At 38.8% G+C, this 26,420-nt stretch overlaps 7 protein-coding genes across 9 annotated transcripts; 4 read left to right on the top strand and 3 right to left on the bottom strand.

The window, feature by feature from the left end:
* Positions 1–101: 101 nt before the first annotated feature.
* Positions 102–8,198, top strand: LOC132703863 (transcription factor cwo). The gene is made up of 5 exons (XM_060673378.1): positions 102–918; positions 1,599–1,677; positions 1,774–1,976; positions 6,402–6,821; positions 7,045–8,198. The coding sequence occupies exons 1-5, from the start codon at positions 695–697 to the stop codon at positions 7,415–7,417; spliced, it is 1,299 nt and encodes a 432-aa protein (XP_060529361.1). The 5' UTR covers positions 102–694; the 3' UTR covers positions 7,418–8,198.
* Positions 8,199–9,224: 1,026 nt separating this feature from the next.
* Positions 9,225–10,648, bottom strand: LOC132702978 (general odorant-binding protein 72). Of its 2 annotated transcripts, XM_060671930.1 has the most exons (7): positions 10,488–10,648; positions 10,359–10,434; positions 10,053–10,105; positions 9,939–9,974; positions 9,769–9,883; positions 9,506–9,576; positions 9,225–9,319 (listed from the first exon to the last, which is right to left on the bottom strand). In XM_060671930.1, exons 1-7 carry the CDS (start codon positions 10,545–10,547, stop codon positions 9,302–9,304), a joined length of 429 nt encoding a protein of 142 aa, XP_060527913.1. In that variant the 5' UTR covers positions 10,548–10,648; the 3' UTR covers positions 9,225–9,301. The 2 variants fall into 2 exon arrangements, with proteins under 2 accessions (XP_060527913.1, XP_060527914.1); XM_060671931.1 differs by lacking the exon at positions 9,506–9,576.
* A 107-nt stretch (positions 10,649–10,755) lies between these two features.
* On the top strand, positions 10,756–12,223 carry LOC132702977 (uncharacterized protein C18orf19 homolog A). Of its 2 annotated transcripts, XM_060671929.1 has the most exons (3): positions 10,756–11,344; positions 11,398–11,622; positions 11,680–12,223. In XM_060671929.1, the coding sequence occupies exons 1-3, from the start codon at positions 11,337–11,339 to the stop codon at positions 12,110–12,112; spliced, it is 666 nt and encodes a 221-aa protein (XP_060527912.1). In that variant the 5' UTR covers positions 10,756–11,336; the 3' UTR covers positions 12,113–12,223. The 2 variants fall into 2 exon arrangements, with proteins under 2 accessions (XP_060527912.1, XP_060527911.1); XM_060671928.1 differs by having other exon boundaries at positions 10,756–11,622; positions 11,680–12,222.
* Positions 12,224–12,502: 279 nt separating this feature from the next.
* Positions 12,503–13,886, top strand: LOC132702975 (beta-1,4-galactosyltransferase 7). The gene has a single exon (XM_060671926.1). The coding sequence runs from the start codon at positions 12,863–12,865 to the stop codon at positions 13,775–13,777; it is 915 nt and encodes a 304-aa protein (XP_060527909.1). The 5' UTR covers positions 12,503–12,862; the 3' UTR covers positions 13,778–13,886.
* Positions 13,887–14,175: 289 nt separating this feature from the next.
* Positions 14,176–15,208, top strand: LOC132702976 (histidine protein methyltransferase 1 homolog). Its single transcript, XM_060671927.1, has one exon. It carries the CDS (start codon positions 14,347–14,349, stop codon positions 15,193–15,195), a length of 849 nt encoding a protein of 282 aa, XP_060527910.1. The 5' UTR covers positions 14,176–14,346; the 3' UTR covers positions 15,196–15,208.
* LOC132702974 (phosphatidate cytidylyltransferase, mitochondrial) lies at positions 15,101–16,371 on the bottom strand. The gene has a single exon (XM_060671924.1). The coding sequence runs from the start codon at positions 16,267–16,269 to the stop codon at positions 15,217–15,219; it is 1,053 nt and encodes a 350-aa protein (XP_060527907.1). The 5' UTR covers positions 16,270–16,371; the 3' UTR covers positions 15,101–15,216.
* Positions 16,372–16,576: 205 nt separating this feature from the next.
* On the bottom strand, positions 16,577–26,352 carry LOC132703217 (uncharacterized). The gene is made up of 10 exons (XM_060672344.1): positions 26,185–26,352; positions 25,912–26,135; positions 25,594–25,860; positions 25,315–25,541; positions 25,070–25,255; positions 24,746–25,018; positions 23,483–23,736; positions 21,576–21,729; positions 21,201–21,521; positions 16,577–16,945 (listed from the first exon to the last, which is right to left on the bottom strand). Exons 1-10 carry the CDS (start codon positions 26,350–26,352, stop codon positions 16,815–16,817), a joined length of 2,205 nt encoding a protein of 734 aa, XP_060528327.1. The 3' UTR covers positions 16,577–16,814.
* Between the last annotated feature and the right edge of the window lie 68 nt (positions 26,353–26,420).

The raw sequence follows: 26,420 nt of genomic DNA, 5'->3' as shown, positions 1-26,420 counted from the left end.
GATTATCCTACTAAATGATATAATCTAATTATACCTAATTATTAGATCGATTTGATGATATCGTAAGAGTAAAAAGCAACGGCGTTTCAAAAAATCTGATAAGCCGACACAATTAGAAACTGCAAATTAAATCGGGAATGGGTCATTTGGAGGTTCGGAACTGTTTGGGTTCAGAGTATAAAGCGAGAGCAGTCTACCAAGTGGGGTCGATTAAGTCGCGTGCCTCGATTTAAAAAAATGCGCGCAAAATACGCTCGCAGAATACAGACGACGCGCCCGCTAAATCGCGGCGAGTGTATTGATGACCGTCGTGAATTTCGCCGTAACAGTCGTCGCGGAAAACAAAATTTAATCAATCACGTGGTGCACCACGTTACGTTAAACGTGACCCTGTGGCCGGATCATGTGCAAATATTAACGTTCGAGCAAAGAGTTGCGCTCTCCAACTATACCGATGCGATTATATCCGTAGATCGGGAACTAACGCGCCGACAAACGTAAACGAGACGGGAAATGCGCCCCCACGAACCCCTTTAGCGATGAAAATAACCGCGGCAGGCGAAAATCGACGACCCGAGAAGAGAGCCGTGCGGCAGCGGGGTTTGTCGTAAATTCATTCAGGTCTCACGTGTAATCAAGCGTGTTTGTTTTATTTGTGCGTTTCCATCAGAGTTCCATTTGGCCAACGTTATAGATGATTCCGCGCGGAGAGAGAGAGCGCATTGCCACTCGAATTAATTCGCAAACGGCAAGATTATCGTTTTTGTTATCGGTGTTTCATTTCGGAGGCGGAGGTGCGTGCGGTTCCTGTTTTTTTTTTGTTAGTTTCGCCGCGAAAAAACAATATATCCGCACGATGAACGTAAACCACTTGTATCTGGAGGAAAACTCAAACATTCAGAGTATTAAATACGAGGGGTGAGTGTAAAGTTACGCGCGGCCTCGAGTCTAATTTATTTGGTCAAAAAATTTGCATTTGCTTCACATTGCCATTTGGCGTTTAACGCGTGAAGTTTTCAAATTCGACGAAGTCTGCAAGTTTTAACGTTGTTCGCGATTAGATGACGTCAAATCGCTATTTTCGAGTCGTCGAAACCCAGAAATCGGAAAGTTGGTCACGGATAACCAGTGTTATGTTTAAAAGCACCAGTTTTATAATCTGTGATTGGCCTATCCGAAATGTCATTTGTCAAATATCGGACTGGTTTTATAAACAGTGCGCCGGATTCAATTTGTTCTAACGGAGCCGACCAATCAGAACGCGGTGGCCAGTTCGGATCATTTCTTGAAAATACATCCCTCATATCCACTTTAAATCCTGCAGTTAATTCCAAAATAATAATGATAATACATCCGTTTTTAAAAGCCACGACGTTAAAAGATTGGAGAATTTGAAAATATTATTTTTAATTTTCGAAATACAGCGATATTACTCGGGAAGTATTGCTTTTTGATTATTCGCTCATCTAAAAGAAGCGCACTGTCTTCAATTCAAATTTGCCGCCACCTGACGACAGAAAATTAGTTCGTCCTATGGCGCACGGTGGCGCTGGTTCCAACGTTTATCGCTTGGCTTTTAATTGTTATTATTTACTTAGAAACTTGAACTTTTCCACGGCGACTTGTAGCGAAGACGACTGGGAATCCGGCCCGTACAAGAAAAGCAAAACGGCACGGGTGAGTAAATCGGATTGGACGAATCGAATCGTCTGTCTCGCTCGTTTTAGCGGTTCCTTCGTTTAATAACAATTGAACCTTTTTACGCAAGCGCAGCAAGATCCGTTGTCTCACCGGATCATAGAAAAGAGACGCAGGGACCGGATGAACAACTGCCTCGCCGATTTGTCCCGACTGATACCGGCGAAATATTTGAAAAAAGGGAGGGGCAGGGTCGAGAAAACTGAAATCATCGAGATGGCGATAAAACACATGAAATATTTGCAAGGTGAACAGTCCAACGCGATGCAGTATTACCGGTAAGATTTGCCAAAAACCAAAAACACGTTTTCACTTGTCAAAAGTGACGAAATAAGTTTATCTATGCTACGTGCGGACATTTTTTAAAGAATGAATTACGTTATTAGTAAAATGAGACTTCGTCATAACCACAGATCCTAATTTAACAACTATTAACTATTTAACTTTTTTATTTAACGTTTGGGAGAGAACGTCTTATAAAAAAGTTCGAAATTTTTTTTGCAAGGTATATTTTTATAAAAGCATAATGATGTGTCGTATACTCAAATCCAATAGTTTTTGAGATATATTTACGCTTTTTAAATAAAAGCAACATTCAAAAATAAAATGATATTCTAGAATTTATAATTAACATCGTAGGTGGCTGCGAAATAAGTCTCCATCAAATGTTTGTTTATAACTGACAGTGACAGTTACCAGGTATAGAGTTTTCAAGACGTACGTCCTTTTTATAATGAAATGCTCTATTCTGAAAGAGAAAAGCAATTAATTTTGGAAAGGTATTGATGTATTTTTATAGGGAACTCTAAAATATCGGGCGAATCAGATCAATTGAAGAAAATTGAACAATTCCATTTGTAAAATTAATTACGTACGTATTATATTATACCTAAATAATTAATAAGTTCTAGAATATTTTTTAATGTTGAGTTTAAGTTAACAAATATTATAAATAGGATACTGGTATTAGGATATATTAAACGAAATGTCCTCTTCTTTCTGGCTAGACCGGATGTTTGTTGAAATGTTTCATGAATACGATGAAAAGTGTTTTAACAAAATAAATAAGAACTAAAAGTTCAGATTTTCACGAAATTATGTATTTTGACATGACAATTGTTTCGACGACACAGTGTCTTTATCAAATGTGATTTGAAAGTAAAAGTAAAGTAATGTAAAAGCCACCTCAGTTCAATTTACGAAAGTTCCTTTTGAACCAATTTAGTCCTCTTATTTGGTTTAATAAACGTTTCTATAATTCATCGTTTTTCTCTTTGTCAATCAGGCAATATAGTTGTAACCATTGAATGTTTCTCAAAACTCGAGCACTTGACATGCAAGTCGGTTTTTCTTATTTATTTTGTGGTGTAGTGTATTAAATTATAAATTATTAGAAATGAGAGGGGATGTAAGGTGTTTTAATGCTGGGTTCAGGGACACGGATGGCTCTCTAAACAAGAGAGCTGATAACCGATGTGCATAGGTTCTGACTATATAAGAATGATAGATTATTATTAGTATATAATTCAATCGTATAGAATTTAAGTGGCCAAAAAAATCTCTGACAATGAAGTCAAATAACAAAAGTGCCATCACGTAGGGTTTCCATAATTTTGGTTTTAGACGGAAAGTGTCAAGGGCTTTCCTCTTAAAGGATTCCTTCCATAAGTATACTCACGATGACTAGTTTTAATTAACTAATGCTTTAATATATTGAAAATAAGAAAAATAATGGAAATCAGTGAAAACAAAAAAGATTCTCGAATAGTCTTTTGAAAAGATGAATGTTGACGAAGAAAAATGAAAGACTTGTACAGTTGTTAAAAAAACACTCAGTGTTCGAAGTGTTTTCGGAGCGCGAGCATTGAAGATGCCAAGTGAGATTTTGGCGAAACGTCTGCAGGATTCCAGTTGGATGCAAGATTTGCAGGATTCCAGTCGGATGCAGGATTCCAGTCGGAGTTCAACGAGCGAACGGATGATATCCCGGAATATAGTGTCATCATATACATATATATATATATATATATATATATATATATATATATATATATATATATATATATATATATATATATATATATATATATATATATATATATATATATATATATATATATATATATATATATATATATATATATATATATATATATATATATATATATATATACACAAAACGGTAGTCGTGACCGGCTAGTTGAACAACAAATTTTAGTTAATTGGGGTATCGGTCCGATCTAATCTATCATTCTTATATAGTCAGAACCTATGCACATCGGTTATCAGCTCTCTTGTTTAGAGAGCCATCCGTGTCCCTGAACCCAGCATTAAAACACCTTACATCCCCTCTCATTTCTAATAATTTATAATTTAATACACTACACCACAAAATAAATAAGAACTAAAAGTTCAGATTTTGGACGAAATTATGTATTGGGTTGTTCGGAAAGTCATTTCGTTTTTTTTTGGGGAACATGAAAGACAGTTTTCGTATAATGAATAAATATTTTATTAAATTATATATTGGCCATTCTGGTCCAACACCTTTTGCCATCTTTCTGGCAGTAACATAATTCCCCTCTCATAAAAGTTTTGGTCCTTGCTGGCAAAAAACTGGTTCAGGTGGTTTTTGACATCTTCATTTGAAGTAAAGGTTTTGCCATCCAAAAAATTTTGCAGGGACCGGAACAAATAGTAGTCGGAAGGCGCCAGATCTGGAGAATATGGTGGATGTTGCGGTACGTCCCATTCAAGCTGTAAAAGTTTTTGGCGAGTGACCAAACTTGTGTGAGGTCTCGCATTATCCTGGTGGAACACTACACCCTTCCTGTTGATTAATTCGGGCCCCTTCTCTTTAAGTGAATCATTCAATTTGTCCAGTTGATGACAATAGACTTCTGAATTAATCGTTGTATTGTCCGGCAAAAGCTCAAAAAAAACGATTCCTTTGACATCCCACCAAACGGAGAGCATCACCTTTTTTTGGTGAATGTTGGCTTTTGACACCCTTTGAGCCGGTTCATCTTTTCGGCTCCATGACCTCTTGCGTTTAACATTGTTGTATACAACCCATTTTTCGTCCCCAGTAATAATCCGCTTCAAAAATGGATCATTTTCTTGACGTTTGAGGAGCGAATCACACACGTCAACGCGACGACACAAATTTCGCTCCGCAAGGACATGGGGCACCCACACATCTAGCTTCGAGTTTAAGCCCATGTCTTTCAAATGGCCATAAACAGTCGAATTCGACAAATTTAATCTCTCACCGATCTCTCGTGTGGTTATTCGCCGATTTGCATCAACTAATGCCTTTATCGCATCTTTGTCAGCTTCGACCGGCCTTCCAGACCGTGGTGCATCTTCGACATCAAAATTGCCGGATCGAAATTTTGCAAACCAGTTCTGGCACGGGCGTACTGTTAACACGCCTTCTCCATACACGTCCGTCAATTTTTTTTCTCGCTTGGACAGCATTTTTACCTTTTCTGAAGTAAAAAAGTAAAATATGACGAAAATGCTGCTTATTGCTCTCCATATTTAAAAGGGCACCAACCAAAAACTACTGCGTAGAATTAATAGAACTTTTTCATACGCAAGCCTTGCAATATCAGCTCTCAAGACATATAATGGTTATGCGGCTTAAGTGTGAAGTTGGTTTCGAAAAAACGTAATTAAGTCCCCTGACCGGAAAAAACGAAATGACTTTCCGAACAACCTTATATATTCACATGACAATTGTTTCGACGACACCGTGTCTTTATCAAATGTAATATTGACAAACTACCTGCCGCTATATATACCGAAAAATGACAATAAAACCTTAATTAATGTTGTGAGAATTTAAGTTTAATAATGGAGAACTATTTAAATCTAATTGATCGTTAAGCAATACATTTGAATGTCTCATTTTCTTAATCTTCATGGCTTCCAATAAATTTAATTTTCTACTTTTTGTGGCTGTATGTAAAATATGAAAATTGTCGTCAAAAATGTGCTTTTTTGTGTTTAAGTGTGTAGCATAATTAGAATCTAGACTATTGTTTTTAAACCCTCTTTTATGTTCATTTCAATTGTCTGTTCGTTCCAATAAAAGCAAAGACATCATCGACGTGTCTATACCACCACAGAAAACTTTTACTTAAAGGATATTCTAGTATGACATTTTCCAAATTATCCATAAAAATCTCGGCTAACTAAGGACTAAGTGGGTTTCGCATAATTAAACCTTCCTTAGAGATGTAAATTTGTTCATTAAATTCAAAATAATTTTGGTCTAAAGATACTATTAAGCAATCTAATAAATCTTGTTTCACCAATGGGTTAACCTGTTTTGAAGTGAGGGTGAAATCTACTAAATCTATCACATCCGTAGGTGGAATACTGGGAAATAAGTTCCGTACATCAAAAGACAATAGTGTTGCGTTAGAAGGGATTTTGATATTTTTAATTTTGTTGATTAATGCAAATGAATTTTTTATTACAAATTTTGGTTTAAAATGTGACAAATTACAATTGTCGTGTGAATATATATAATTTCGTGAAGATCTCAACTTTTTCATCAAGTAAAAGCCACCTCCCTTCAACTACACCACAACCTTCCGCCGTTGTCCTGACATTTAAAACATCACTGACCGATCGAAAGTGGCATGTGGAAGTTTTTTCGAAAAAAAGAAACGGCATCATCATTCCTATTCCAGTTTGGGCTACCAGGAGTGCATGTCCGAGGCGATCAAGTTCATGGTGGAGGTGGAGGGCCACTTCCCCAGGGAATCGATATGCGTACGTCTCCTAAAGCACCTGCAGAACCGCTGCGACCAGACGTCGGGGTCGGCGCCGGCGCCTTCGCCGCGTCACCAGCAGCGGCGCGACGAGTCGCCACTGCTCGGGTCGGGCGACGACCCGACCGTGACCGATTACACGGTCGTCGGCGGCGTCGCGGGGGGTGGGGCGCGCGACCCGCGCAAATCGATGACGCAATACGCGACGAAACTGGACGACGACGTCGGCGGCGGCGTGTCCTACAAGTACAAGACGAGCATCAAGCTCAGGTTCAATCAGGACTGCAATTCGGCCGGCGTGAACGGCCGAAGAGGATCCCTAGCGAGTTTGGAGGAGAGGTGGGTCGATGGGGCGGGGGGAAGTGCGAAAAATGTTTTTTGTTTCGCTTCCTAGCAACGCAATTAAAGCGTGACGTCAAAGTCGGCGTTTCACGAAAAAATTTTTGGAGCGATCTCGAATTTCGATTCAAATAGAACTCGGTACCGAAAAAATATGGGTTTCCGTCCGCGATTTTCGTCACATGGGTACGTAGCAATCGTTAATACACACAATCGGTTCCAGTCCGGAGCGCAGCTCGACGGTGAGCAGCGTCGAGTTCGGCAACGCCGCGTCCGACAGCGAGACGACGAATACGAGGCGGCCGCGCGACGTTGCCGCGTCTCGCGCTCGCCTTCGGCCAGGAACGCCGACGCGCGTGCGCCGCACACCCGACGACAACGCGCACGTGCCGGTGTTCGTGCTGCACGCGCACGGTTCCTATTACGTGCCGCTGACCGTCGATTATCGCACCCTGGTCCCGTTTTTGGGCGATCGCGATTTCGGCGATTCCCCCCAAAATGTCATCCTGCACCCGGTGACGATTAACGTAAATTTTTTGGCGGACGGCCGTGGCGCATCGGCCCAGCGGTACGACGCCGCCTGCGACTCCAACTGACCACGGAACGGTGCCGTGCTTGTGTTATCGAAATGACATCTGACAGGTAGACGTAAAAAATAAAAACGTTTAAATTTTATTATAGGCGAATTCGTTCTCGACGACGATGGCAATGTTGACGGTGAACTAACGCGGGCTTAAAAAAGAATGCGGATCGTTCGAATTTATTTTCCGATGATCTCGTCGATCTATCTTATTTATCTGATTTACCTATGAGTTTATACGATTTTTAATAATTGCAGACTATTTAACAGTTCGTGAGCATATATCAAATCGAATATTGCTTTGTAAATAAAAAAAAATGAAAATTGGAAATGATGCAGGGAGGGTATTTTAATGAAACTCAAACAATAACCCACAAATATTGGTTTTTAGCGAATTAATTATCATAGTCATGGTAGGGCTGCCTGAATATTAATATCCTACCGTTCAAGTTTGACCACATTTAGATGCAAACATACAAAAACATATACGGAAAATCGGTTTGTTTGGATCCCAAACGTTCAGTTATCACTAATCGGTAAAATCGTCTATAAAGTTTTTATTATTTGCCGTGCGTTTTCACGGAAAACAACCCGTTAAATTCAGCGAGGTGTCATTTCAATAACTGTATGAAAGAAAATGCAGGTCCGTGAACGGAAGCGAGTGTGGTCTGCGACCAATGAAAAGGCTGTGACGATCGACGAAATTCCAGAAAAAACTCGACGCGAATGTCAGGTTTTGTCCATTACCTATCGGATTTGCCACAATGTCGTGTTGTTTTCCAAATATACGTACGTACCACCAGTCTACTTTGTTTTATTACGCAATGCGTGAAATTCGGTTTCATGCGCTTCTTCCTATATTTAAAAAAATCATCTTCTGTTACCCGGTACATTTAAGCAATGTTATATTTATAAATCATAATTAGAAGACGTAATTCGCATATAGGTGTAAACAAATACAATTGAAACAAAACACATATTTATAACACTACAACATAAGAATTTACTATTTTAAAATACCAGCAAGGAGATTTTTAATTGGCATTTTATAGACACAAGATTGTTACAGTTACAAATTTCAGACATTGCTCTACGACTTGCTAAATTTCAATTTATTGTCGCCCCATCTATTGCGCTAAAGCGGGGTTAGTTGAATCATGGATTATATGCTGCCTAATAGCAGAAAAGAAGAAGAGCATTGTTTAGTCTGTGGCGTTCATTGGTGAACTGATTTTTTTAACTTTTCTTTTAATTATTTATAAAACACGAACATTTGTGATCAATATAAGTACAGAGGATCATCTTCTTTTGCTTTGCTTTTCGTTAACGTGGACATACAGAGAATCTAACGAAAACTAATAGGTTTGTTGATAGACAGGAAATTCATTGGAATTCGATTGACAATTTTTGTTCGGCGTACGCGTTGAAACTTAATATATTTAATTTTCAACCTAACCTTAGTTTATCGCCATTGATATATTTTCCACTTTCTTTTTTAATTAACCCTCCATTGGATAATTTGAAACTATTAATTGGGTTGATCTTTATCCCTTGGAGAAAAGTTTGCAAACTTGCCAGAAACCTCCGTGTTTGCTGGGCATCTAGAAACTTAATAAGAAAGAAATGGGTACCATTTCCTTTATGTTGGCATTTCTATTATATTTTAGACTTCAATACCCAAATTTAAAAAACTCCACATTCCACAGATAAACAATATAACCATAGATAAAAGATTTAAAACCACAAATAACTAGGTGTTCATTTTGTATTTGCTGTGACACATTTAACCAAAAAAGACGGCTATACAAAAAAAAACTCAAACCTCAGCCAACGATCTGGTTTTATTTTCCATAAGTTTGAACTACAGTTTCAAGAAGTGTTCAATCCTTCCCCGCACCCGCTACGGTAGAAAGTATTTCTGAAAAAAAAAAAATGGTCTACGTTGTACAAGGTAAGGAAAATTTTTTTTCGAATGTTTAGTTATAAAACTCAATATTCGGTTGCTGTAACAACGCATCCGTTGAAAAGACTTTGCATTTGACGTTAGTATTGATATGCGCAACCATTAGATATTGGTCAGTTACGGATCTTATCGTCATTTTACCTCCGGATTGTCGTCGTAGATGCAGTGAGCTATCTCGTACGCCGCTGCGCATTTGTCGTCGATTGTTTTCACTAAAATCAATACGGATCTATATCGCTAAGCGACTCGATATGGCTTTCTATTTAAAAAAATAAAATAAACTGGTAGTTATTTGAGTGATACAACAACGAAAATATAAATAACTACTCATCCGGCATGAAAAAATTATTAAAATCGCTAAGGTTTGGTCGCGTGCTTAAACAACCAGTACATTTTTATCCTACCGGATTCTTTGCAATTGAGAACGCTGGCGATCGCGGTGGTCGCAATCGAAGGCGGCGCTTGGTTTTCGAGCACCTTCAGACCGCTTTCCCAGTCGAACGTGTTATCTTTTTTTTGCTGAAATCGGCGAAAATTGCGACTCGACAAAACTAACCGCCAAAAATTCACTCACCAACTTGTACATGGTTAAGATACAATTCAAGTAGCACTGAAAAAAAAACGGCCTGAACTCACCCATTTTCGAACTATGCCTCGCTAAATTTGAATTTAGTTTTGGTTATATTACCTGTCCGTTTCGGTCTTGGTTCCAGTCGCCTTGCTTCATGGCCTCGATTTGTTCTGGAAGACGTTTATTATGTCAAAGAAAGATAGAGTTCCAAAATGGGGTTATTTTTTATCGAACCACAGACCACAGGAGCTGCAAGATGTTGGTATCTAGCTAACGATCAATCATAGTAGCTAGAGGTACGGCAATGTCTACATTCAATTAAATCTAGTACCAATATTTGTCACGCCAAGAAGATTTTTCGAACATTCTGCTTATCGGCATTTCTTGAGGCTCCCCTTACGGTCTAATGTGTTTTTATCTTACCGCTTGTCGCTTTGGATTTCGGTTGACAAGTGTTGCGTACGAGTTTCAAAGCCGCCTTCATCTGAGCCTCAGACATCTGAAAATCGGGTCGCATGCGCGTTACCCCGTGTTTAAAGACAACTTTCTTACCGCCGCCCGTGTCCACGGCACCGCAGAAATCACGCCGATCGCCAGCATCAACAGTTTCATTGTGCGACGCTGAAAAGCTCCTCGTCTCGAATGCGAAGAAAACTTTAAATCTCCGAAATGGTTAAACGGCGGCGATTACCGCAAATGACGATAATGGCGGGTTTGTGCGGATGCGCCGACGAAAATTATCCACGATTAGCGAAAAACAAAACCGCATCACGTGTAATTATTATATTCCGCGGAAAACACCATTTCGATAAAAAGTAACATTTGGGTAACTTGATATCAAATAAAATGCAATTTCATTCTATTTCACAAGGCGACTCCTGATTTTATATTACTTGTTTTTATGCGACCCTCTGTGACAGAAAAACTCGCTTTGGTGGGCTGATTCTTCCAACCGAAACTGACCATTTCTTTAATAATTATTATTCCCTACCATGCACGAAACACAAATGGTCCCAAATTTAATTTTTGGGCGATGAAATAAGATGGCATCGCACAACCGTGACGTCATTTTTCATCCAAACTTGAGGGTAAATAGAAAACTGGGATTGTCTTCGCTAATTAAGCGTCAGCGGACTCCAAAATACGTTCGCTTTTGTCATAATTTCTCTCTACAAATTCTCCCAGCGCGTGATAGAATAGAAAACATTTATGCGCCAATCCCGTTCAATGCGTGAATGGTGACGAATGTGATCAACATGTTTTAAAGCGAGGTTATGCCGCAATTTGTTACACAATTTGTTTCGATTTGTGAAGAAATGACTTAACTGAAGAGAAAAATGACGAATGTAATTTACAAAACAGTAAGGGCGACGGCGATTAAATTTCCCACCGCATATTTTTATGCCAACGCAAGTCACTACGCTCTGTGTACTCAAGGGTCTTCCTATCTAACGGATTGTAGGAGGCGAAACATCATTTTGTCTAGTCATTATGTAGGGCATCGTTTACCCTGGATTGCAGTTACCCGAAAATTTGCATCGGAAAGGGATGCAAAGAAAAAAGTGGAAAAGAAGTCATTATTTAAGCGGTTTAAAGAGATGTATCGAGACTACTGGTATGTCTTGATTCCTGTTCATTTGGCGACTTCGGCGGTGTGGTGCGGTGCGTTTTACTATCTCGCGCGTAGGTAAGTGGTTTCGTAACAGCATGTTGTATATTAGTAATAACTATTGTGGCACTTTAGCGGAGTGGATGTACCCGCCCTGCTAGAGGCCATGAACTTTAGCGAGAAAATTGTAAACTCGATGAGGGAATCGAAAATGGGATACGTAGCTATAACTTATGGACTGTACAAAATAGCGACTCCCGCAAGGTATGCGGTAACATTGGGAGGGACCACAGTATCGATTCAGTATTTGAAGAAATGGGGTTACATCAAACCAACAAAAGAATTAAAAGAAATGTACCAAGAGAAAAAACAGAGTATGAAAGAAACCAAGGAGAACATTATGGAAAAAGTTTATGATTTTAAAGATAAGAAGGACAATTTTATGGAAAGTGTGAAGGAAACAAAAAAAGGATTTGATGACAAGAAGGACAGTATATTAAGTAGTGTGAAAGACGCGAAAAACATGGTTTCGAAAGTAGTAGGTACTTCCAAAAGTGAAAAAAGCTAAACTTGCACTATATTCCCTTTATTTCTGTTAATACTATTTATGAAGGATATACATAAGCAATGGCCAATAAACCCATTTTAAATTTAAGTGCTTTTCTTTATAAAATCTTTAACTTTAATAAGGCCTATATCTGTTGTTTCTGTAATTGCCCCTGCCCTCTTCGTAATAATCTTTCGATTCTGGCCTTTGCTGGCGACTAAATCCCGGATGCTCTCTACGATCTCTGTTTCCGAATCTTGATCGCACGTGCCAAGGGTATACTATTGGAGGCTCCGGTATATCGTTTTGTAAAACGTCTTGGTAATCTCGATCGACATCACTAAATCTATCGGAGAATTCTACTTCGCATTCTTCTAGAAATTTTTTTTGTTCTTCAGTCAAAGTAGTCATATTAACACCGCCGACAAATACGTATGTTGACAAACACCAAAATCGTACCCTAACCTCACTTTCAGGCGCAGATTTTCCTGCGGCGCGGCATTTGTCACATTTATATTGTGGGGTTACATCGGACATGTAATGTCTTGTCGGCATAATAATTTGAAAAATGCAATAATTTTTCGACATATTTTGTTGGAAAAATAAATTTATTTAATTTACTAACTTTACCCTCTAGCGTGTGTTATAATCTGTAACTTTTGTTTACATAACCTTAGAATGAAGATTTTCGCTCTTAATTTTTTCAGTCGAAATTTCTAAAATGTGTAAAGTGTTAGTGTCGAAGTATGGGAACTGATGCACGCTACGTAAATGGCGCATGTCTACAGAAGATGTCTTACCAACGCCTTCAATACATATTCGTTAGGACTTATATGCATATTGTTCCTCGCTGTTGTTATACTGAGTTATAAATTATTATCAAGGGATGATTGTGGTATTGGTATCTCCGTTCACGAAGGCTTTCAGTATAAAAAGCCAGCACATGAGGAAACCGACAGTGTCGGGCATCATAAACTGGCCGTACTTGTTCCCTTCCGAGAGAGGTTCGAAGAATTATTGATATTTGCGCCCTACATGAAAGATTTCCTGAACGGCCAAAACATAAATCATCGCGTGTTTATACTAAATCAGATTGATAATTACAGATTCAATAGGGCCTCGCTGATAAACGCGGGGTTTTTATTAACCAAAAACGATTTTGATTACATTGCCATGCACGACGTCGACTTGCTGCCGTTAAATCACCAACTGAAATATTCGTATCCCGAGCAACCGTTTCACTTGGCAGCACCGGAACTGCACCCTCGCTATCACTATGCCAAATTCATTGGCGGTATTCTACTTATAAACCGAGACCATTTTGAATTAGTGAAAGGACTCTCCAATAGATATTGGGGCTGGGGATTGGAAGACGACGAATTCTATGTACGTTTGAAGGACGCTAACTTGGAGATTCGCAGGCCGAGTAACTTAGCAACAAACGTTACAAATACTTTTAAACATCTGCATCATAAGGCCAGAAAGAGAGACACTGTCAAGTGTTACAACCAAAGGGAAGTGACGAGGAAACGAGACAGACAGACCGGACTCCATGATGTCAAGTTCCACGAAGCCGGGCGAAAAGAACTGACAATTGAAGGAGCGCCACTGACCGTTATAAATATACAGTTGTTCTGCGATAGGAACACCACTCCCTGGTGCGATTGCTCCGAAAGCGGAAAATAACTTACCCGAAAAGTTTTCGTTAGTACGCTCGCAAAAAACTTTTGCTCTCTGAGTGTGTCATAGTCATTTGTTTTTAACGCTATTGTTTTTTTATTAGTAATATAGGATTACCTATTTTTATCGGTCATTTTAAGATGCTACCTGTGGATTTGAATTTCGGGCACATAATTTGACAGACGCCAGGAGTTGAACAAATCTAAGTTTAGAGACAGATAATATCTGCTGTCTGTGCCCATTTGGGAAGTATACTAAGATTATGCGCCCAGTATTTCAAATTTGTGCCGGTAATGGAGAGTCTGCTAAACATTAAAAATGAGGAAGGCCAAGTTTTTGCTGATTTTCGAATTCCGTATTCGTAGCAGAAATGTCAAAAATTCTCGTCGGATTTAGAAGGTGGGCGAATGATTTTAGAAAGTCCGCCTATTATTGTGAGACGTAGAATGGAACTTGCGGCTTTTCATGGACTTGTGAGAATAAAAATAACCGGATTTTTTTTATACGACTGTTTTTAGAAACAAAAACGCTTTTATAAAATAATTTGGAGGTAACCTAAAAGTAAAGTTGGAGAAATGTTTAAATTTAATTTTTCCGATCGAGACGTGTCGCTCGACTTACCGGCATCCTTAGTTAAGCAGGGTAGCGTTGTTCCTTTGCCGAGTAAACGTATAAACCCCGAAGAAATAGACGATTCAATTCGAAGCATCATATTTAGCGACTGCCAAGTGAACATTTATCGACAAGGCGAACATGCGGTTCGTTATTTCTCGTGTGAAGATATTTTGCGAGTTCTTCGAACGCACGGGGTCAGTTTACCAAGTTTAGAGGCCGACGACGATCACTCCGACTTAAAATCCGGTATTTACGAAGGCGGACTTAAAATTTGGGAATGCACCTACGACTTAATTAGTTATATGGTAGTCGATGATATCGACATGAAAAATAAGTGTGTGCTGGATTTGGGATGCGGGGCTGGTTTGGTAGGGCTTTGGTGTTTGCTTCGAGGCGCCGCTTGTACTTTTCAGGACTATAATTCGGATGTTGTGTGTAACCTAACTATTCCCAATGTGTTACTGAACGATGGGGTAATTTTAGAAAAGTGTGCCTTTTTTTCGGGCGATTGGCAGTCTTTTACGGAACTAAGTGAACGTTTAAATTTGACGAACAGTTTCGATTACATAATGACTTCTGAAACAATTTATAACGTAGAGAACTACCCCAAACTACACTCAGTGTTTGAAAAGATGCTTAAGCGGACTGGTCAAGTGTATTTGGCTGCTAAAGTGCACTATTTTGGAGTGGGGGGCGGGTTATCTTTGTTCGAAGATTATGTGAGAACCAAAAACGTGTTTAAGACGTCACTTTCTTGGCAATCGGTGCAGGGCGTTAACAGGATGATCCTCAACATTTCATTTAAATAAAGGTTTTATTGTTCTCATTGTTCATTTGTCCGCGTAAATCATTTTCTTCACTTTACGTGTGCTATACCTTAAGCTTTTCAACAAACCGGCAGTTAAAATGCCCTTGACACTTTGACTGACTGAGGAGTTCCACACTATCGTTTTTATACAATGGTTAACTATTTCACTGCACTCGGGATCATATGCGAGCGCTCTCAAAACGTCCTCGGTGTCCTGTCTAAAGTTACCTTTGTTCCATATTCTCGTCAGCGCCTTCTGGGGCCACCTCGGTAACTGATTTAAGTGATGCAGCTTGGCGATGGGACTCTTGTCTTGTGAACAGTAAACAGTGTCATCGCCGTGAACGTATCCTACTACGTTTCGCAGTACGTCACTATCGTTCTTGAGCATAGGAAATTCCACATAGTCCGGAAGGTTCAGAATCAAAGGTTTGTACAAGTCCCTAAAGCCTAACATCTGTTGCTTGACAATGTTCTCCACCTTTTTCTTATTTTCACCGAAAGTCATGCGAAAATCGCCCGAGTAACTTAAATTCGACACGGTGTGGTAAAATTCGTATTCCGTAAAATATTCTGGCAGCAGTAATAGAGCCGCGTGCATGGCGGACCTCAAGTTTAGTTGCAGGCCTGTTTCGAGTTCGGTATCCAGTGGTTTTTTGACAAATTCGACGGGCTTGTGCAGTCGACCAGCTAAATATATGTCGGACCACTCGAGTAAGTCGGTGACCAAGTCCTCAGTCGCGACGACTCCGTATTTTACTAAGTAATCGTCTATTCTGACGAGCGTGTTGAAGTAAACTTTAGCGCCGATATTTTTTTGATATCTCGTAATGAAATTGTGCCCGAAATATTTCAAGCCGCTGTAGTGCGACGAGTTTAGGTGCAAGTTCGCTTCGTGCCAAGCGACCGGGTCTTTTACCGCGAATATCAAGTCGATCATGTTTTCCTTTTGGTTATTTTGGAGTTGCTTTTTTACAGCCGACCCGTAAGCGAAACAAAACGTTATGTTTTGCGGGAATTTCGAAACGATCCTGCAATATATCGAGGGCACAATTTTCAATTGGGAGGATGCCATCGCGATGAAGATGCATTACGAAATTGTAATGTATGAATTGATAACCTCTCAAACAATTCCTCTTCTTTTATAGTGACGGTCATATAGTTCATCTTCTTCTTTGCTTTTTCATAGCGTAGGCAGGTTAACTAAAGACATTCGCCCGTATAGTTCTCAGACATGTAGATGCCCAGCCCGTGTCGAAATCACACAAACCCATGAACCAACTATGTACAACTATTTTGAGAAGCGCCTGCATGATATTCAAAAGATCTCTTTTTAACCCAAGGCCTTGCGGATTTCGTTAATACGTTTTGATGCGGCAGCATTTTGTTCAAATATGCGTGTGTTTCGTTAAAGGTGGAAATCGCTGTTTACAAAGAAAAACGAAGAAATGGCACTATTTGCAAGTTAGTGGGTGAAATGTAGAGGCATGCGCGAGAGGTCTGTGAAATTACGTTACCAATTATTTTCTATCGCTGTTCGAATAAACACCGCAACGGACCAATATCTTGTCTAGGGGATGAAACAGTCGAAACGAAACAAGGTTTTGAAATGACACTTTATTAACAACAGAGAGGGTTAAAAGTGAATTTGTTGCGCGCGGCACGCAATTCGAGCCACTGTTCCTGATTCGGCACGTACATTTCAGCCGGCATGTGTTCCTTGCTTTCCTCTTCCGACGAGTGGTCTGAAACTGAAACAGCAAATGCTTCCAAAGCCAAATAAATGATACCCTCTTCCAAGTTTTTTATTTTCTAATTTAGAAAAAAAAGTGTAATGCCAAAGTTATAGGGATTAATGTGTAGATTAATTACATACTTATTTATACACAAGGTGTACCAAAAACTTAATATGTCTCTTTTTATCGACAGCCTGTATATGTTCTACACAAGTAAAGGTCCTTTTTCGCCGATTTCAAAAATATAGAACGCAGGATTATATAAAACTTTTGACGTTTTCTTACCAGTCAAAAAGATCGTATTTCATAGGTTGTCAAGGCACTTATATTCAAAACAAGATTGCCTATAAAAGATTCAACCACAGTATTTCTGTTTCCCCAAATTGCGTTCCCATTGCATTTACTTATCAGGGTCTTCAAACCTAAGTAAAAGTCATCGCTATTGTAATATATAATTAATAATTAAATGGGCTTGACCCGCCAATGAATAATTAAATAAAAAATAAAAAACTATGTTAGGTGAGGTGGATTTTACTTGATGAAAATCCATTTAACAAAATAAATAAGAACTAAAACTGCTACTATATATATCGGAAAATGACAATAAAACCTTAATTAATGTTGTTTTTAGAATCTAAGTATAATAATGGAGAGGTATTTAAATCTAATTGATCGTTTGAATGTCTCATTTTGTTAATCTCCATGGCTTCCAATAAATTTAATTTTCTACTTTTTGTGGCTGTATGTAGAATATCAAAATTGTCGTCAAAAATGTGTTTTTCTGTGTTTAAGTGTGTAGCATAATTAGAATCTAGACTATTGTTTTTAAACGATCTTTTATGTTCGTTAATGCGTTTCTTGAAGGATCTACCTAGTTGTCAAATAAAAATTTTAGGACAAGATCCGCATTTCAACCTGGAGACACCTGATTTTTGGGATTTTGGACACTTCGTTTTGTTGTTTTTTAAAAATTTTCCTATTGTGTTGTCAGTTCTGAAAGCTATTTTCAAATCAGATTTTGACAAATGTTTTGAAACTTTTTCACTAGGTTCTCCTATGTATGTAATTGTTTTAAATTGTTCGTGTTCTGCATTAGGTTTCGGATAAATAGAGTTTACTGTTATCTGGATTTGTTTTTGTTAGAGAAAAGTTTTGCTGACTCTCGATCTAGTGAATGCGCTAATTATACCGCGCGAGCCAACTGTCCGTCCGTAACCATGGCAACCGCCTTTGTTCGAGTCCCGCCAGAAAATTCGCCAGAATCGGGATCTACATCGGGTAGACAAAATACCGCCGCGAAGTACAACAACGCAAGTTGCACTTAGTACTTTTTGATTCTCTTCCCGTTTATCCATTTTTGTTAATAGTGTTCTGTGATTCGTGATTTCTTTTCATTAAAGAACAGTTTTTTATTTATAATTTTATCGATAATGGACGGATTGTAGCCGTTGTTCAGTGCAATTTGTTTAATGATATTAAGTTCTTTGTTGTAATTTTCTGTTGAGTGTGGCGTATTAAGAAATCTGTGTATAAAAGAGTGAAATGCAATGTGTTTGTATAAAGGTGATTTGAGCTGTTATGTATGACTGTGTCCGTGTGTGAAGGTTTATGATAAATTGAAAAATCAAATTTGTTTTGCGCTTTCGTAATTTAACTAAAGAATATAATTATAATTCATAATTGTTGAAAAATACTTGTCTTTGTCACTAAATAGTGTGGAGTTAGTAATTACTTCCTTGACTTGACTTTGATATAACTCGGTATGATCGTGTTTGATACATTGGAAAAGTTCTGGTTTAAGAAAATTGTTGGTTTTTGAAATATATTCTCGGAGATCGATAGCTTTTTGAAGGCAATTTTGACATTTTACATACAGCCACAAAAAGTAGAAAATTAAATTTATATACAGGGTTTTTCACTTAAAACTCCGCACGCCAATAAGTCCAAAACGAAAAGAAATATTTAATTTATGTAAAAAATAGTCAAATTGTGGGGTCAAGTAGATATTTCCTAAAGTTTAAAAAATTCGACGCCCGCAAAGAGCTGGGCGTCGCGACGCGTCGAAAAATTATTCGATTGCAGAGACTTTGGAAATACGCGCATACAAAAGTACATATTATTTAAAAACTTTTTTGTTATTTACTCAAACCTATTTACTTTACCCGTTTCTAAGTTATACCGATTTAAAGTAAACATTTCTTGATTAATAAAAAATGTGATTAACGCTTATTTTTACAAGTATGCCATGAATGTTAGTTACTATGGCAACCATTGTTATCGCAGTTGTTTTAAGTGCAATTACAAACAAATAGATCTCAACTATTTTAGTATGATTTTATTTATTATTTTTTATCGATTTAGTTCTGATAACATGATAAATAAATGAAAAACCAGTAAAATACCTACAAGTTAATAACCAAAATTATTATTGCAATTAACTACATAATAAGACATTTCAAAAATTTTGTTCAAAATTATGTCCATCTGCTCGAACACAACTATCAAAAACTTTTAACAGATGAGCTTGGGTCACTTGTAGGAGAGTCCTTCTTGTGATAGCGGCACACGCTGCACTAATTTTGTTAATGAGATCGGCCATATCTTCGATAGGTTCTTCATAGATAACGTTTTTTAAGTAGCCCTAAAGAAAATAATCTGGTGGTGTAATGTCCGGGGACCTCGCCGGCCACCTTACCGGTCCATTAGTACCAAACCATCTATTGGGATATTCTCGGTTCGAATACCTCGTTACTATTTGGGCGTTATGTGCAGGCGCTCCATCCTGCTGTAGCCACATATTCATTCTAGTGTCAAGAGGCACTTCTTCTAATAGTTCCGGAAGTGTAGTTTGAAGAAATCTTAAATAGCGATCTGCATTTAAAATTCCTTCGTAAAAGTAAGGTCCAATAAGGAATCCATTTAATATGCCGCACCAAACATTGATACTAAAAATTCGTTGGTTACCTCTTTCTGTAATCCAACGAGGACGGTTTTCGGACCAAAAACGACAGTTGTGTCTATTAACGATTCCATTATTTTGAAATCGACTTTCGTCGCTCCATAAAATTTTCGAGAGAAAATTTGCATCTTGGCTATACAAATCGGACAATGTCGCTAAGAAATACATTCTTCTAGCATAATCGCCTGGTTCTAGTTTATGAACTAGTTTACTTTTGTACGGGTGAAAAGAGTTTCTATGTAGAATTCTCCACGAAGAACTTATGGTAACACCGGTATTTTCTTTTATCTCTTATAGGGATATCTTGGAGTTATTATCAACCTGCTGAATTACAGCAGCAGTATTTTCATCATTTGTAGCCGTCCTGTTCCTATCTCTTTTAGGTATCATGAAGCTGCCATATTCTCTTAAGTTTTTGCATCGGGGACTCTTCTATGCGGATAACGCCGTGCGTAAACTCTTTTTGCTTCTCTACAATTGCATCTGCATTCTCCAAACACCAGTAACATGTCTACTTTTTCCTCATTGCTAAATTGCACCATTTTCACATAATAATTCTTAGTTTTTTTTAAACCGAACAAATTTGGATATTTCTTGTGACAAAATGTGACAATTTTTTGATACAGCAATAACAACTTACGTTTGTAATTGCACTTAAAACAACTGCGATAACAATGGTTGCCATAGTAACTAACATTCATGGCATACTTGTAAAAATAAGCGTTAATCACATTTTTTATTAATCAAGAAAAGTTTACTTTAAATCGGTATAACTTAGAAACGGGTAAAGTAAATAAGTTTGAGTAAATAACAAAAAAGTTTTTAAATAATATGTACTTTTGTAAGCGCGTATTTCCAAAGTCTCTGCAATCGAATAATTTTTCGACTCGTCGCGACACCCAGCTCTTTGGAGGCGTCGAATTTTTTAAACTTTAGGAAATATCTACTTGACCCCACAATTTGACTACTTTTTACATAAATTAAATATTTCTTTTCGTTTTGGACTTATTGGCGTGCGGAGTTTTAAGTTAAAAACCCTGTATATATATATATATATATATATATATATATATATATATATATATATATATATATATATATATATATATATATATATATATATATATATATATATATATATATATATATATATATATATATATACATATAGTAGCAGGTAGTTTGTAAATATTACATTTGATAAAGACACGGTGTTGTCGAAACAATTATCATGTGAATTTAGTTCTTATCTATTTAATTAGAGGAAATGACATTCAGAATGGATAACCAGTGTGCGATAAAGGCTCTCACCCGACTTCCTTCTCAACTGTTTGTCGATCATCCTGATGCGTTCGCCGGGGTTCCTGAGCAGCAATTTTCCGACGCCTTCACACCTTTTCAGCACTTCGTTCTTCAGCAGCGTCCTCCTCGTCGCTTGGTCTATAACCGGACATTCTTCTATCCAAGCGGAAACGGACGCGAAGTCGCACAGCAACTGCCACGCGCCGCAACTCGAGAACTTTATCTTGTTGGCGTAGATGTGATCGAGCCAGGACTCGCACACCAGCGTCAGCACCATGTTGCAAATCTGATGATCCGCGGTCGTCCTAAGCACCGGGATCAGCATTTTCTCTGCAAACGCGCATGTTTACGCTTTACCGTTGTTCACGGTTCACGTGGGTTCACCTAGATACGATCTGACGTAACCGCAAGGCGCTTCCGGCACTACCGCGCCTCCGCCTTTCCAGAATCTCTTCCCAGGAAATATCATTTTCAAGTGGGCCAGGTTTATCGTCTTGCAAATCGACGCCAGACACTCCACGCACTGATTCGGAGTGTCCTACAGGTTAAATAATTTAGTGACCAAGGGAAACGACAAAAAGAGCCAGATAGCAGTATGCTTATATGGGTAACAAATGTCTGACGTCCATTTTGAAGTACGTGACGTTAGTCTCCCAATGTGCCGCGCGTTCAATTTTAATTGGCTGTAACTTGTTTTTAGAGATATAAAGGTATGGCCTGTTCATAGATATAAGAAAGTGACCAATTGCTTTTGAATGGGATTATCCAAGGGTGGCCATTTACACACAATGCAACAAGATTATTACCTAAAGTTTCGGAATTTAAATTCAGTTAAAATTGTGGTCCGCAATAGAAAATAATTTTCGAAAAATTTACCAGCTATACTAGAAACAAAGCGTGCCTACTTTAGATATCTTAATTAGGAGGCTTGAAAAAAATGAAACCGGTGTTAAATTTGGCAGAACTACCTTATGGAAGTGTATTCAACACATGGGTTTTAGATTTTAAAAAATTGACAAGAGGCAAGTTTTAATGGAATCTTTTAGAATTCGGAAATGGCGACTGGAATATCTAGAAAAAAATAGGATTTACACAGAACTACGAAGGCCAATTATTTACTTGGATGAAACCTGGTTCGACACTTATGACACCCCGTAAAAGGGTTGGGTTGACTCTACTGATAAGTGTAAAACAAACGCGCCATCAAAAAGAGGTAAAAGAATAACTATTTTGCATGCTGGCTCTAGATGGTTGGATTCTAAATGGACTTTCTCTGTCTGCGAAAAATATTAAAGATTCTCTGGATTACCATGAAGACACCACCGCTGATTTTTTTGAAAGTTGGTTTAAAAACAAACTAGTTCCAAACATTCCTCCTAATAGCGTCATTGTAATGGACAATGCAAATTATCACAGTAGACAGTTGACTAAAACCCCTTCCTCATGTGACACAAAAGCAACAAGCCAAAACTACATGTATAATAACGACATTTATTTTCATGAAGATTATACCAAAAAGCAATTAATTGAGGTTCTACGAAGCTTGAACCTACAAAAGGAATATGTCTGTGATAATTATGCAAAAAATCCGGGGCATACAGTTTTAAGGCTTCCACCTTACCACTGTATATTTAATCCCATTGAACATGTTTGGCACCAACTGAAATCTGCCATTCGCGGTAACAATGTTTTCCCCGTGTTAACTCCAATGTTCTCAAACTTATAGAAACCGAAGTTTTTAACATCCCTCCACAAAGTTGGGCAAATTCTGTTAAACATATAGAAAAAGCAGAACAATAGTATATCCATATTGTAAATAATATAGAACAAATAATAATTAGAACAGGCGATGATAAAGATAGTGATACTGATATATTATGTGAATAATTTTAAGTAACTTAAGTAGGTAACAAAAATAATTTGTAATTTTATTTTAGATTTAAACATAAATACATACATAAATAAATAAATATTGTTTAGTATCTTTCCTAAGAAATCCCAAAATAATTAAATTCTAAGCAAAGTACGGACCTGATCGGCCATATTTCATTCTTACAGCTTGCCCGGATCTTTCCTTAATTCGTATCAGTTACTCACTTTCATATACCTATGAACAGACTTTACTGCAGCAACGAAAAGCGCAGCAACTACCACCAGGCATATTTTACGATTTCTTTTAAAAGTTTTTAAAGAAAAAACAAACATTTTTGCTCGAATCGTTGTGTCGGGTTATTTTCAGGTTAGGTCTCCTATTCATTTAAAGTTAATTTGCCAAATTGCGCAAAAATAACCTTCAATTTTGCCGCGTTTTCCTTCACTTCCGACACCAGCTTGGCCCTCATCAACGTGCACACCTCCACGTGTACCCCCAGCTGCCCCTTTTCGACCTCCAAAGCGTGATCGTTCGTCCTCAAGCCGCCCAACTGCGTCAGACAGTTCGCGACGTCCCTGTGCGTGATGCTAAAAAACGCGCGAACGTCCCAACCGTTCGCCCTCTTCCGGCATTCTCTCAAAGCCCACAACCGGGCCGTGTGTACGCTGTGGTCTGTGAAAATCTCCGTTGTTCAGCCGTGCACAACTATGGCTAATAATCGTCAAACCAGTTTTCAATGATTGGAAACCTATTTGCGTGGCCGTTTAGCCAGACGCGAGGTCATCGTCAAGAAGAATTTTTATTTCATCGGCAACCACATAGAAGTTTTCAGAGAAATTTGTCAATTCACTTTCCGCATTCGACAATCGACAAATAATTTTTATTCGTCAGCGTTATTGCTGAGGCATAACAGTTTGTTATGCACGGCTGAACAAGTCCAATTGCTTTAAATGTTTGACCGACGTCCGATGTTGTCGCCTTTATTTTCTCAATAGCGAGACCTATGCCGTATCCACCAATAAACACCCTTATCTCAAGATATTGTTGATTAACGCTTACTGGTAGTATACTTAATTGACGTATGCACCATGACATTTAAACAAAGAATTTAAAAGCCGATGGTTACTTTTGTCGAGCTTGTGACAACGTCGCACATTTTTTAGCGCCATCTGTGGATTAGTAGCAGATCTAAAGAACGTGTATATTCAATATTAATAAATATCGGAACATACTTCTCGTGAAAAATGTCAAAAGGGTAATTTTTCATAGGCATTCCATAGGTTGGAAACTGCGGTGTTACTAGGCATTAATTAATTTAAAATAAAAAATTACAAATTACAGCCTGGTCTTGAGTTAAGCAGCGAATTAAATGCAAAGTTTTTGTGTTTTTTTCTTACTAGGAGATTAAAGATGAGTTCAAAGTAATCTGGTCTTTTCCGTTACGTCTGTTAACGAACCGCAATTCTGTTTTTTCTGCTTTTTTTTTTAAAGCAAACCGCCACAACTCAGTCTCACTTCTCAAACTAATAATCGACTGATCCACCTTATTAACTGGCTAAAATTCGAGATTTCTGGTTTGTGAGTGAAATTCAGTTGGTGGATAAGAATATATCTGCATAAGTACTGATTATCTATATTGGTGGATACGGACAATAGAAATATAAAGGCAACGGTAATTTACCTAGTCTGTGGAGCACGGGTATTTGTTCGACGAGCGGAAGCTCGTCCAACGGGGCCCCCACTATCCAGTCAGGCGTCACTTCGCACAAATTGCTCAAGCACACCAGCTCTTCCATGACGTTCGTGAAAAGTTGACCGGTGACGCCGTCGTAGTCCTTTTTTGACGCGACCAAAGCCCGCCTGAAACTGTGATCCCAGAGCGTCGACGTAACGTGGACTCCTAAAGCGTCGGCCAGACACGTCAGCGCCGATATAACCGACTGAGGCATGTCCGCTACGTTCAATGTTTCAACCGTTGGGGTATGGTAAAATTCCTACGCGTTACCTGTGGGTATAAACTGGTTGATCCACTCTCGCAAGTGTTGGCTAGATCGCGGCGGTCGGGCGGCCAAAGGGCTTGGGGCCCACCATAAGATGACGTGTTCCAAATGGCTGCCGACCTCAGACCACAGAATACGCTGGTAGTAGTCCGCGACTTTGCGTGCCGCTGTCTTACTTACCTTCGACTCCCCTGAAACGTATTTTTTTTACCGCTTCGACTTCGCTGAGCATTGAAAAACAAACGCGAACCTGTGGACTTAGATTTTTTGATGCCGTCCGGCCCTAACATCGCGGGACACACGCCTAACGTCGCGTTTAATAAATCGGTGACGTTAGAATCCTCGTGCATTATTATTTCGTCGATGTTGGCGAAACTGGCACGGCTTTCGGCGGCGGCGCTTACCGCGTCGTCTTTCATCGTTTTCTCGCCAGGTGGTTCGGCATTCGCGGGAGGGGACATGTGTTTCGTCAGCGCCCTATCGCGATCGAAATGCTACCGGGCAACGCAACGACGTAACATAAACTCACAAATATATTTCGAGGCTAGAATTGTCCGAGCCGCTGTCGTCGTCCGAGCCGTCGTACGTCTTGTACGTGTCGAGGAGACAGTCGATCAGTTTGTGCGAGCAAAGCTCCGCCCTTTTGCGGGCGAGCGCGTGCAAGAACCTCGTCACCGAAAACTTCTTCAACGGAAACAGGAGGTAAGGACACGTGTTTTTGCACACGCTGTTTCCGTTTCTCGGAACGTTGAATTTCGCATCCATCGCCAACAAATTGTTGTACGATGTCGCGAGTCTACATGGAAAAAAAATCGGTAAATTCAGAATTTATAATACGCGTCATCACCTCAGCATGACGACCGTAACGCCTCCTTCCGAGAAGACGAACTGCGTCGCGAGCTCGTTTATCAACGCTCGGAGGACGTAGCAGAGCTTCTGTTTCGTTTTCCACGCCAGGTGGCGCAGCGATTTAAATTTTTTCGTAATGGAAACGTGCTCTCGTTCAATTTGCAATGCCCGAAAGCAGTCGGCGAATTTCTCTTCGACTTTGAGCAGCGTTTCGGCTATATCCTACGCGAAGATTAATTAAATTAATTAATTAAATGAATTAAACGTTTACCTTGATTTTGGGATCGAATTTATCGTCTTCGTTCGATAGAACGTACGAGATTTTTTCAATCAGCCGAAGACCCTTCGAGTGTAGCTCCCTGCAACTGTCGTACGCTCCGCTGTAGTCTACTATTTTCGCGGGCATCCATTTTGTTAGGGTTTGTATGTTGCTCGACATGGACCAGAAGTTAATAAAACACCAACGCGATGATATACAATTGTTTGGTCGATTTCCATCTAGAAACG

The sequence above is a fragment of the Cylas formicarius genome, unplaced genomic scaffold (assembly GCF_029955315.1).
Source record: "Cylas formicarius isolate icCylForm1 unplaced genomic scaffold, icCylForm1.1 PGA_scaffold_6__28_contigs__length_40554024, whole genome shotgun sequence".
Taxonomy (NCBI): domain Eukaryota; kingdom Metazoa; phylum Arthropoda; class Insecta; order Coleoptera; family Brentidae; genus Cylas; species Cylas formicarius.
The sequence above is the reverse complement of the archived record's forward strand: the minus strand, read 5'-3'. Positions and strand labels throughout refer to the sequence as shown.